The sequence below is a fragment of the Protobothrops mucrosquamatus genome, unplaced genomic scaffold (assembly GCF_001527695.2).
Source record: "Protobothrops mucrosquamatus isolate PMUCROS unplaced genomic scaffold, P.Mucros_1.0 scaffold1133, whole genome shotgun sequence".
Taxonomy (NCBI): domain Eukaryota; kingdom Metazoa; phylum Chordata; class Lepidosauria; order Squamata; family Viperidae; genus Protobothrops; species Protobothrops mucrosquamatus.
This window is the reverse complement of record NW_015387351.1, coordinates 541,768-554,816: the sequence shown is the minus strand read 5'-3', so window position 1 is coordinate 554,816 and position 13,049 is coordinate 541,768. Positions and strand designations below refer to the sequence as shown.

The 13,049-nt window shown below is 38.4% G+C and overlaps 1 protein-coding gene across 1 annotated transcript in view; it reads left to right on the top strand.

The window, feature by feature from the left end:
* Positions 1 to 13,049, top strand: part of USP37 (ubiquitin specific peptidase 37) — a 35,708-nt gene that overhangs the window by 477 nt on the left and 22,182 nt on the right. The window contains exons 2-7 of the mRNA XM_015820473.1: positions 942 to 1,110; positions 2,750 to 2,850; positions 8,691 to 8,866; positions 9,212 to 9,283; positions 9,939 to 10,036; positions 11,248 to 11,332. Of these exons, the coding sequence (XP_015675959.1) occupies positions 942 to 1,110; positions 2,750 to 2,850; positions 8,691 to 8,866; positions 9,212 to 9,283; positions 9,939 to 10,036; positions 11,248 to 11,332 (701 nt within the window). The remainder of the gene's footprint in view (positions 1 to 941; positions 1,111 to 2,749; positions 2,851 to 8,690; positions 8,867 to 9,211; positions 9,284 to 9,938; positions 10,037 to 11,247; positions 11,333 to 13,049) is intronic.

The following is a 13,049-nucleotide window of genomic DNA, read 5'->3' as shown; positions in this document are numbered from 1 at the left end:
CCCCCAACTGGTCGTAAGTCGAGGACTAAACCGGTCGTAAGTCGAGGACTACCCAACCGGTCGTAAGTCAAGGACTTTCCCTGCCCGGGAGCGCCGTGCATGCATGGTTCCGCCCCCTGCGCCGGCTGAGGCGTAGCTGGCAAGCGGCAAAGAAAGAGCAGGCCGACCACCAGCTGGCCCAGCTCAAGGAAGGTAAGGCACCCGCTGGAAAAGGGGAAAAAAAATGGCGGACAGCCTTGCTTGGCGACCCCCGTGAAATGGTCGATCGACCCCAAATGGGGTCGCGACCCATAGGTTGAGAACCACTGCGCTAAGGATAAAGCTGTTTGATTATTGCTTAATTTTCTTCTAATTCTAGTGTTGAAACGCTGTTTGACAATCCATTTTTTGGGTTCTATTCCTTTATATGCACCATTTCCATGACAGTTTCGAAATATGTATGGGATCCTGTCTCAATTCTGGAAACCTCATATTCATGTTTGTATTGGAGTAAACCCTACTGAATGAACAAAATGAGTTAAAAGTTGCATTAATCCTCTGCCTTTTAGAGCACATAGTTTCTTTTATTTATATCAACAGTTTTATGTTTAGCTGAGAAATATCCAATTTGTATTCTAAAAATATGAACTCTATTACATTTTTAAAAAGAGACATAGAATAGGAATTATGGATTGAAAATTGGATAGCAGTTTTAGAATAAAGAATGGTAGTCCCATTTTATATTGTGGTGTCATATAGACAAACATAAATATTGCCCTGTTTGCCAGAAAAGACTTTCCTTTTGTAATAAGGTTGTATAAAGTGTCATTGTACTTAGAATTTGTGTTTGGATGCATATAGAGTTTATGAACATACACAGGCTATGATATAAACTTGTTTATACATATGTGGTTTTATATATGTACATGTACATATATGGTTTTCATGTATTTTCTTTCTAGCTGAACCATAATATAAAAAATGTAGTTGTACGACCAAGTAAAGGGAAATTGTATTGCTTGATGATAACACTGAAGGATTCTAGTGTTTTGACTCTTGATAAAATACCATCGAAAGATGCTTATGAAATGAAGCTGTGTCTGGAAGCTATTCAAAACAAGATTCAGACAGGTTAGTATAAAACATTAACTTTCTAATTTCTTGGAGAGGAGATAGATAGATAGATGGATGGATGGACGGACGGACGGAGAGAGGGAGAGAGAGAAAGAGAGAGAGAGAGAGCAACTGGATAGTGTAGTGGTTAGAGCACTGCCTTTTACATGGGAGATGGGTTCAAATGCCTGCTAGTACTTGTCACTTAGGGTCTCTAGGCAAAGACCTCCACCCCTTTATTGCTTACCTTAAATATGAGAGTGACACAAATTAGGAGTCATGCCCGTCTGGATTAACAAAATCCACGTCAGATATTAAGGAACCAGGACAATCTGACAATAAGTGGACTACTGGAACAAACCCTGCATGGATGAGACAAGAGAGCCTAGAATTGATGGACTGCTACTGCAGCAATAGATCTAATGAGAGTGGATATATGAAACGTGTGAGGAAAGCGAATGGACAGAAGACACTAACTGAAACCAGCTAGTTACCCAACACTTCAACATAATGAAGAAGCTGTTCTCGCAACTTGAGATAGATCAACTACATTTGACATCTCAGACTCGAGAATAGCTGGAAGAACAACCCTGTCAACATTGAGATGTGTAGCCAACACCTGAAGCTGGAACATCACTACTATTCCATCAATTACTGAGCACAGCAGTTGATATAAGCCATAAGATTTTGGATAAATCAGCTACAGTCAATTCTTGAGACTAGTTATCAAGGCTAAATAGAGACATACCACCAAGTAGTGTGCTAGAAGATGCTAGTAGAGCCCTCATGACAATCCCTACTACCACTGTGACTTCAGCCAATGAACTGGTATATGCTACAGCTGCTATAATCCTGGAGGCTTTTTGCTACATAAGCAGGAATAATAGCGGTACATACCCTTACCACCCACCACTGGAAAATGAGGTTAGAAGTTAAGTTCAAGGAAACTAGAGAGAGGTTAGTCAGCTGGTGGAATTATAGAAGGGTAGGAAGATTAAGACTCACCTACTGAAAGAATACAATGACCTGACTCTATCTGGAACCTTACAGACTGCTAAACAAAGGGCCACAGCACTGCCTACCAGGCTAAGGAGATACACTAGAGCAGTGTTTCTCAACCTTGGCCATTTTAAGATGTGTGGACTTCAACTCCCAGAATTCCCTAGCCAGCCATGCTGGCTGGGAAATTTTGGGAGTTGAAGTCCACACATCTTAAAATGGCCAAGGTTGAGAAACACTGCACTAGAGAAGTAGAGGCCACCAAGATAAATACTCTGTTCTCTAAAGAACCATCCAAGGTGTACTCCCAACTGCAGTGCAGAAAGTAACAATGGAAACACCAAAAAGCAGAAACTCAACAGTCTGGAAGAACATATGGGAGAAAAAGAAGATCCATAACACCAGTGCACCCTCAAATTCCCAGGCCTCTGATCTCAGAACTGAGTTTGAGGAAGATGTATACTTCCCATACGGATGAGAAATGAATTTTAATTTTTAAACTTATACAGCTGACCTTGAATAATATCATTTTTGTGAGCAACATCAATATGCAAGTTTGTGTTTTTCTCAATAATTCTAGTGTTACAAGAAAAGAAGTATAGTAACGTATATATAAATGAATGTGTGTAAAATTTATATGGAACTGATTTGTTTTTAGCTGTGAAATTATCTCATGGATCTGGCAGTTTTGGAGGAGTTTTAAGCAATAGAGCCATGCAGAAGGATTCTAACAGACAGTTACCTTCCCTTGAAAGCCAGGTATATTTTTTTTCCTTTTCTTTTTAATAGTGACAAAATTCTTTTTTATGGGGATAAGGATGTTGATAAGATGACAGCCCATCTTAACATCTCTGTGTATAACTTCTGTTCTAAGAACAACCTCTGTTCGTACCTCTTAGGAACTTGAAGTTTAATATCCATAGAAAAAGAATGGGGCCAAATTAAGGAAGCCTATGAATAGCTGTAAAAATCGTTACAGAAAGAGTACATAGATCCAGATATATTTTTGCCTACTAATTAAGCCTATTATTCCACAGCTTAATAATCATTATTTATTCATGGACTCATCAACTATAGGGCACTGTTAGACCTCTAAAGAATAGTTTAGAGTTAGAGTAACTCCTAATACCATAAGCTTTTTTAGCATTACAATCATTTTACAGTTAATGCTAATTCGCCTCTTACAGTTAACTTTAATTAATATATTTAATTTTCATCTCCATCTCAATCCTGCCAAAATTGATGTCTTTAATAAACACTGGGGGCACAAAGGAGAGAGAGTGCAGAAGCTTTATTAATTTCAGTGCTTTTCTATTTGACATTTTCTTCCATTGCTTGGCCATGGTATTCTTCCTGGTATAAGCAGCTCAGGAGTGTCACAGATTTTTTTATGTCAGTCCACCATATTCCTCTGCCACAGTTAAAATGAAGACACTACTGACTGATCAGTCATGCATGGTGAAGGCCATTTCTGTCTTTTCTCCATTTCTGTCTTTTCTGTAATAGATAATCTTTGCATTTTTATGCCTCAAGCATTTACACCAAACTGAGAATAAATAGCATCTTGTGTAGGGAATTGAATATCTGCTTTAATATCAAACTTACTATTTGTGGTAACTATCCAAGGCAAGAAGGTTTTGAATTTGTCTGGAGTAGATTGTTATTTCAGTTTCACCTTGATGATTTTCAATTCTGGAAAGTATCAAGGCCAAGACAGCAGAAAGAGCAGCCCTATTGGTGATCTTTGACATAAATATTTTCTTGAAAGACATAAGGCTACTAACTGAATTCTTTTATCACTGTAAAATTAATATATTTGCTCTGCCAATGGTACTCTAGGCAGGCAATTACAGGTTTTCCTTACTTTATGGGAATTTGCTATATGTGGATTCACAACAATGCAGCTAATCATACATACAGGTAGTCCTTGTTCACAACTGTTCAAAATTGTGATGGCACTAAATGAATAGTGATTATCACTGGTCTTTGGAGTTTCAACCATCCCAGCATCCCTGCAGTCACATGATCGTGGTCTGGATCCTTGGCAACCTGGTCTGTCTTCCTACAAGTTGCCAAGCACCCCGAAATCACATGATTGTAATATTCCAATACACAAGCCTCCAAACACCCCGAAATCACAGGATTGCTGTTTGTAATATTCCATATTCCCAGAAAATCAAAGGGAAAAACCGACAGGGAAGATTGAAAATGGCTGGGGTAGGTCTCCCCCACCCTCCCCCAGGCTCCACACCTCCCCCAGGCTCCACAACCATTTGCACTACTCAAGTGACCCTGATGACAGATAAACCTCCAGGTGGTCTCAACCACTGTCTAAAAGAATGCAAATGACCAGCTTTCTGCAAGGAGTATAAATCCTTCCATTCCCCACCATCCAGCCAGAGCTGAAGAAGCTGCTTGGATGAGAAGCGAAACGTCTTCAAAGAAAAAAGAAAGTTCAGTTGCCTCCTGAAAAAAGCACCTTTGAGTCCCCCAGTCCTTCTGCACTTGTGCCATGCTAGCTGGTCACGCACTGGTACCTTCCCCAATCTGCATGCACCCTTCCTGAGCCACACCTCTTGCACACCTTCCCCAACTTGTGTCCATCCCTCACGCCTCCCTGCCTACCTTCCCAACCCCTGTGGCATCTCTCATATGCCCTCATAGACCCTCCCTGCTTTTGGTTCTACTGTGTGCAACATAACAAAGAATTCATACCACTGTGATGCATTCTCTATTTTTGTCTGCCATGGTAACCACGTGCATTAAAAATTAATCGTAGAAAAGATGGAGAAAATGTTTTCACTGTGCATGGAACACAAGGAAGAAGATATATTTAGATAACATAGCACTTAAAAATAGACCCTAGAAATTTATGAGCACATTTGTCAATGGATTTGGATGATGATATTGTACCCTGTAACCCTCTTTATCCCACTGACGGAGTGCCGCACTTGATGTGAATTCATTTTTATGTGCAGTTTTTGGAGAATGTTACCCTAGCACAGTGGTGGCGAACCTATGGCATGCGTGCCAGAGGCAGCACTCAGAGCCCTCTCTATGGGCACGCGCGCCGTTGCCCCAGCACAGTTCGCCAGAGTAGCGAGCACGTGGCGTTTGGAAGCGACAGGGCAGGAAGTGAGCAAGCAAGCGGCGTTGGGCCCCCGAGGATGCCCCAGAGATGGCGAGGGACTGGCCCCGCCACCCTGGCCCTGGCCACACTCATCCAGTCTGCTGTGACCACTGCAGCCATGCTACCCAGTGGGCCACACCCCCACGCCCCCCTGAGGGCACCACAATGCTGATGCAGCCCTGGCACTTTGCGATAAATAAGTGGGTTTGGGGTTGCAGTTTGGGCACTTGGTCTCTAAAAGGTTTGCCATCACTGGCCTAGCATAACGTGAAGGAACCCTGTGCTATATTACCTGTGCCAGAACTGCTGAGGTCTTTTTTTCTCCTTAGAATAATGTACATTTCTTTTACAGGATATAGTTTCACAAGAAGAAGAAGAAGAAGATGATCATATTTAACATAAATATTGCTTTTGTTGGACATAGGAAGAATTCTTCCTCTATCCAGTTAGGGAATGTAGCTTCTAGAGAAAAAAATAGAGGGTCCTCTCCTACTGTGTTTGATATTCCTGTTCCCTTCCTGAGTTTCAGATCAGTTTAGAATGCCACAGAGAATACGTTTTCAAAAGTGATTTTACATTTTTTGTTTAGCTAACTGATTATCCCTCACGATGGGGAAAGGCCTCTTTCCTTTAACAGCTGAGACTGGAAATAAGTACTTCATTGATGTAAATGGAGGGTGGGGTAACTTTAGGATGAAAATCCATCTCCAAGGAGAAGGAACACTGAGAGTAATTCCAGTGTTCTGTTTTAGACCACTGTTCTTACAGAATTTTGTTGCTTCTGAATCTGAAGCGCTCATGTGGCCTAATCCAGGATAGGACTTGGAAGCTTATTGTGATTGAATCCCAGCATTTGTGTCTTATCTAGACATGAACAGTAAGTTTTGTGCAAGAATTTTCAGAAAACTACCTTTTGATTTGTTTTTTCAGTTTAGAAAGTAAGCATTTAGTAAACAAATTTAGAAAGAGTATGGTAGAATAAGATTAAAGCAGCTCCCTCCGTTGGTTAAAGTCATGTTCTTCAATCACATTTAGTTTTTGCTGTTAAGCACATACAATATTCAAGCCTATCAGAAGGGGCTTCTAACATTATACAATTCTATTTAGCCAGGCACTTAAATGACCTTACAGGAAGCGTTCAGTTCTCCAGCAAGCTTACCAATGACTCAAATCTTGTGGATAAACTCTTGATTCCAGTTTAATTATTGTAGCTTGAATAAGACTGGGTGCAGTATTGAAAGTCATGACTGTTAAATATTTTCACCTAAAGATAGAAAGAATGTAGAAAAAAAGCAGCTAGTGATTACTAAAGTGGAAAATAAGGAAGTCTTAGGAAATAATTCGGTTGGATGATTAAATTTATTGGGGGAACAGAACAACTGACCTGTTCGGTTCTCATTATTTTCTTGATAATTTCAAAATATAATTGCATGCGTGCAAAGTTTTAAGTTAGAGCAAAATGCCACAACTATCTGTTGGCATATTCCAGAGCAGTGTTAGCTAGAAACAGTCAAATAGGGTTTCTTACACAGCAAGTTTAATAGTAGAGATGGAGAGGCTAAATTGAAGTAAAAACTACTGTATCTAGTTGTCATAGTTTTCCTAAAGTTTTAGCAGCAGTTATTCATAGGGGCGGCTTTCTGCTTTGTCCATGAAAATCATTGATTTCAGGATCATTAAAATGATTGGACTTTGCAGATGCAGAGGGAAGATCATTGTCTAGTGAGGCAGACAAATAGATCTAGGTCAGAAACTAAGATTTCAAATCAAGAAATAGGGAATGGGCAGTTATAATAAGGCAAAAGTAATACTTTGTAGGATCTCAATGAATTAATCGCCAGAATCAAATCAGGTGAATCAATAAATAGCCAGCAATGTAACGGAAAGTTGACACAAGACAAACAGGAGTATTTTAGTAGTATACTAGAGACAACCCAAGACCCATTGGGTCATTCTTTCAAAAGTATTTCCTTACCAGATTCTTCAGTGGCCAATAATGACAGAACTTCTGATATTCTGCTTTCACTAAAAAAAAAGTTTTGGTGCTTTCAGAGATGTATCTGCCTTGAAAAATAGTCTGTTGAACTGCATAGCACAAACAGCAGCACAAAAAAATGTTTTATAAAGTTTGCTACATTTCAGTTTCAGAGGAATTGTAGATCCTAGATTTTGGGCATATATTCTGTAAGTTGAAGTACCTTGATTCAAAAATTGTTGCCCTATGATGTGCCATATTGCCTGGTTAAAAGTTAAGGAAATGATGGGGTGGGGGGGGAAAGAGAGAGAGAGAGAGCCCGCCTCAGTCTCTGGTATTGGTCCCTTCAAAGGTCTCAGAATATTTACTAGGAGGGTAAAAATATCAACTTATATGTCCATATTCTTTTCTTAACAGCAGCTTGAAAGTGAATTTCCATTACTTTCCTGTGAATTGTTTTTTAAATTTCCTAGTCTAGTCTGTAGCTCTGGGATTTATAGTGGTTGTCTGTCACAAGCTAACTCAGTGGTGGCAAACCTATGGCACGGGTGCCAGAGGCGGCACTCAGAGCCCTCTCTGCGGGCACACGCGCCGTCGCCCCAGTCCTAGCCTTCAGCTGGGTTTTATAAAACCTTTTCGCTTTAGGCCGCCGCCGCCACTGTGTACAAAAAAAAAAGGTTCAATCAATCAGTCAATTTCAACTTCTTGCGGGAAAAAAAAAAGTTCTTGCAAAGTTGGAATTGATGGATTGAACTTTTTAGTCCCACCCAGTCTGCTGTTACCACCGCAGCCACGCCCACCCAATGGCCACACCCACCCAATGGGCCACACCCACCCGGCACCCGACGATGCATAAGTGGGTTTTGGGTTGCAGTTTGGGCACTCGGTCTCTAAAAGGTTCGCCATCACTGAGCTAACTAATCAAATCCTGCTTAATTTTCTAGGTGCTATCGCTTATATTGAACTTAACAGAAAGACTGTGTGTGTTTTTTTGGCAAGATGAAACATTGTTGGTCTCATTGATTTAACTAGTAGAGAAAGAGCTGAGCCTCTCTTTAAATTGCAGAGGAGCTACATTAATCAAGGCCTTTTATATGTTAATAGTTCTAAGCAACTTTTTTCACTGTGTTCAGATGAAAATGAGAGATAAATGTTAAGCAAATTACACAACTGTAACAAATCCCTGTTTTATGCAAATTAATTGATATGTATTTATTGGATGATGACTCCCGCTAATCCTGATTTTTTTGTTTTCTGATATGAGTTGTGATAAACATTGCATGTCGTAGGAGTATGCAAAACAGTTCAGTTTTGAATGGACAGCTTTTATTTTTCAGAATATTCTGCTTCAGTCATCTTGAAATGTTTTTGTCACTTTTTAAAACTATGAGATCAAAACTGGGCACCTCAGTTTTTAAATAGTTCATTTCAAAGTATTTTGCACACCATTAGTACGTTTCAACTATTTTAGCATTTTCTCTTTGATTTTTTTAGACTCCTAGAAGAGTGATTGTAGAAAACAAAGATGAAACTCCATTTCGTAAAGTATTGGTCAGCCAAGGAAGACCATCAGTTAAGAATTCTCCAGTAACTGGAATGTCTTTCAGCAGGGTCAATATCTCAACTACTACTGCTTCCACACCTCACAGAAATGGATTATTAGAAAACCGGTATGAACTTTGGAGGCAACGCAACTTTCAATATTCATGACAGAAATAGGAATAGGTTGTAAAGATGTTTTAATAAATAGCTTTTCAGGTATATGTAATTTGATTTTATGTATAATTGAAATGTCTAGAATATATGGGAAAATGTTGGGAACCATTTCCAGAATTGCCCTGTGGTAAGATGGGTGCCCAATAAATTTAATAATAAATAAGCATTTAAGCTTTTTCTTTTTTTTCTTTTCATAGTTAATAGTCTTTGATACTCCTTGAAAAATATCTTAAGCATGAAGTAGATGGGGTTCTTTCCTTGTGAATTGAACAAATGTTTATTTTTCCTTTATGAAATAGTGAAAGGAGGAAAAGGACACCCCCTGCAGTTGAGATGAATGAAGATTATCCCAAAGAAAATGATTCATCAAGGTGTGTTTTTATTTTTCTTAAGTTCTGTTTGGTTTTTCCCCCAATATTAGATATTTTAGTTACTCCAAACTTTTAAAATCAGAATGATACAATATTTCAGGGAAAAGATGCAAGTGTTAATATTAATCCTCTTAAAAACTGTAAGAATTTGGTAATACGGACTGAGGGGTGTGTGTGTCAGTGCATGCGTGTACATTTTCTGTGTACTTCAGTGTGATAGTTAAAGCTCTGCTGTTTTGCTTAGGGCTCATAGAGCAGCACACAGGCGTGGGGCTGGTTAGCGCCTTGAAGGCCCTACCCTGCCTTTAATTAACTTTAATATTGAATTTTAACCATCTTTGCTTATTTTTACACTTTACATGTAGTTTTTATGTTTTCATGTTTGTACATAACCCAGAGTCCGTCTGTGAAGAAGATGAAAGGTTTCAGATAAAAAGCTGAGCTTTTCCATTCTGTGCTAACTAAATTAAATGTTTGAAAGAGGCAGATTTATATTGAAGTAGTGTTTGGGTGTATTTTTCTAGTAGGTTTGAAAGTTTTAGGGAACCATTTGTGACTGCAGATAAATTTAAACTTAAGAATTAATATATCAGATTGAAGTAGCACAGAGTATTTTACAAATAATGCAATTAAAATCACATGTATTTGTCTATAGCAATAACAAAGCCATGACTGATCCAGCACGGAAATTTTTGCACAGCAGTAGAGAAAAGCAGCTCAATATGAAACAGGCTGAGGAAAACAGGCTATCAGGTAAAGAAATGGCACTGTTTTTGATAGTGTTTTGTAGGTTTTCTAAAAATTAATTTTAAAACATTGCAGAATTATTTTGGATTTGCTTTACTAGTTATAAAATTGGCAGAAAATAAAATGTAACCATATATATTAGGTCAGAATATAAAGGCCCAAGTTGGGGTTGTTTTTTTACAAGCACCCAGAGTCACTGGGAATCAGATGGCATATAAACTATAATGATTATAACAATTGGTTATAATTGGTTCATATCAATGGCAAATTATTTTTGGTTCTCAATTTTAATAAGAAATGGTCTTAGTAAACAGTAAATGTCCCTACCTTCACCTCAATAGTTAATCCTGAATCAAGCATTCTGTACCTAAATAGAAATTTTGGAGGTTTTAGTTTTAATGTTTTTTCACGCTACATAATACTTTCATTGAAAATTAAGACAGCCATTTTATAGAAAGTGGACTCACAGAATAAGTACTTAATAAATGATGCAAGTTGAAGAGAGCATGCCTTTGCTATTTGACTCCAGCTTTCAAATCAGGAAAATATTCTCCAAGTCTACTCTAACACAGGGATTTTCAAATTTTTTCAGGCCACATAAACTGTTATTTAAAAATATATACATTCTCAGAATCCCTGATCAAGAGGCAAAGTTCTGTCAATTAAAAATTGGCCCTGCTCAACTGAACCTTTTACCTCATTGTTTCCCACAAAATCCCATCAAGTGCTTGTAGAACCATGAACCCAGTTTGAAAAACCATACTGTAACATATAATATGAATGTTCTGCCTTAGACAGGTTTTAAAGATGTTGCATGTAAAATATTTAACACATTTCTTATCTGAATGCACCTTATTGCTTAATATGATCCTACTGCCCGAAATAAATGACCAGGTAATAAATTCTAATAAAGCTGATACGCAACATGATAATTAGTTGAAGGAAACGGGGATTAAAAATGATACTGCTGGCCAGAGATTAGAATTTTGAGAAATAAGGTGTTTGTAAAATCAATTCCCAGTATTTCAGTTTTGTTGAGAGCTGTCTCCGCTTTGCTTAGCAAATACACTCAGTCCAAAATTTCAAGAGACATATCAGACTTTTGATAGAACTTGATACATTCTGAATCTCATTTGAATTACTGAATATTTGTGTGTATGATATTGCTGGCCTGTTAAGTCAGTTTTTACAAAAAGTTGTATCTGTCTCCTTTCCAGGGGTTTTGCCTTTACAGTCATCTTCATTTTACGGTAGCAGATCTTCTACAAAGGATTATTCAGCTAGTAATTCTAATTTGGACAGGTAGGTATCAAAAATAGTTACTCTCCTTTAAAATGTTTTATAGTAAGAATTCTGTATACATCAAATAATCGATATGTGTTCTGTGAAATCACCTTATATTACTGCTAAGATAATCATGCCAAAATGAATATTTTTCATTTCTTTGTGTCCGGAAATGAGGTGATTTAATTAGTTTAGGACACTTAAAGCCATTCTAAATATTGTATAAAAGACTAGTTACAAATATGCAGTCTCAGCAGCTGCCAGCAAGAAGCTAAATATTGTTGGCCTAGTATCCCTTAAGGCAGTGATGGCGAACCTTTTAGAGACCGAGTGCCCAAACTGCAACCCAAAACCCACTTATGCATCGTGGGGTGCTGGGTGGGCGTGGCCCATTGGATGGGCGTGGCTGCGGTGGTAACAGCAGATTGGGTGGACTAAAAAGTTCAATCAATCAATTGCAACTTTGCAAGATCTTTTTTTTCCCCTGCGAGAAGTTGAAATTGACTGATTAAACCTTTTTTTTTTTTTGTACACGGCGGCGGAGGCCTAAAGCGAAAAGGTTTTATAAAACCCAGCTGAAGGCCTAGGACTGGGATGACGGCGCGCGTGCCCACAGAGAGGGCTCTGAGTGCCGCCTCTGGCACCCGTGCCATAGGTTCGCCACCACTGCCTTAAGGGGCTAATGAGGGTTGTAGGCCAGACTGGAAAACACAATAGCAGATCTTTTCTATATTGGATCTGTCAAAACAACATGGTTAGCTTTAGATAGACACCAGGAATCAAAGGCAATTTGAAGAAGGCTTTATTTGGATATTTAGACCTGCCAGGAACCATTTAACCAGTTTTTGCTGTGTGGTATCCTAAGCTTCCACACCTGAAATGAGCCTAGAGGATAAATAAGTCCTATCAGAAGAATGTCTTAAAGGTACTTTGGTGCCAAGCCATATAGGACTTTAAAAATTAAAACCAGCATGTTTAATTAATTTGGAAACCTATTGATAACAGATACAGCATTCACAACATCAGTGTCACTTGCCTGAGGCAACTCTTACCTTTATTCTCCAGCAGGGACAGTTTCATTTTCTACCAATTGAATTTTCCAGATAATGTTCAAAGCAGTCCTGTGTACGGCTTAGTGCAATAGAACCCACAGGTGGTGATGGGATATAAATCATTGTCACCATGTCCTTTTGCTTCAGGTAGGGCAGAAGCAAGACAAACACCAGGGCATCTACCTATGCATTTAACAGTAGTTGGAGTCTTTGATTCCCAAGTCATAGACCTGTTCATTCAGGAACAATGTCGTCCCATCCAGAAATACAGTTGCACCTAAGAGAACTCAGCAATTTCTGCACAAATGGCTATTCCATCTTGCTAGATTCAGTTTAACCTGTTTTATTTATTTTTATATATCAAATTTAAAAAGGTGTCCTTATAATGTTATTAGCTCTTAGTTGAGCATACCTGAAAAATCTGTGGCTGCTTTATATGAGGAACTTACAATACTGATTTCAAAACTGTGTCACTCCCAACCAAGAATTATTAGATTAAAAAAAACCTTTATATGCTTTCCTCATTTTATTCTTGACATTTGAAGATGGCCCCTGTTACAGTTAAATTATCTGGATGAAAATAAAACTAATTTATCTTTAAGATAAGTACAATATTTTTCTTTTTATGCTTTGATATTTCTCTAAGTAAGTGTCATCTTTGCTTGTCTAACCACATAATCTAA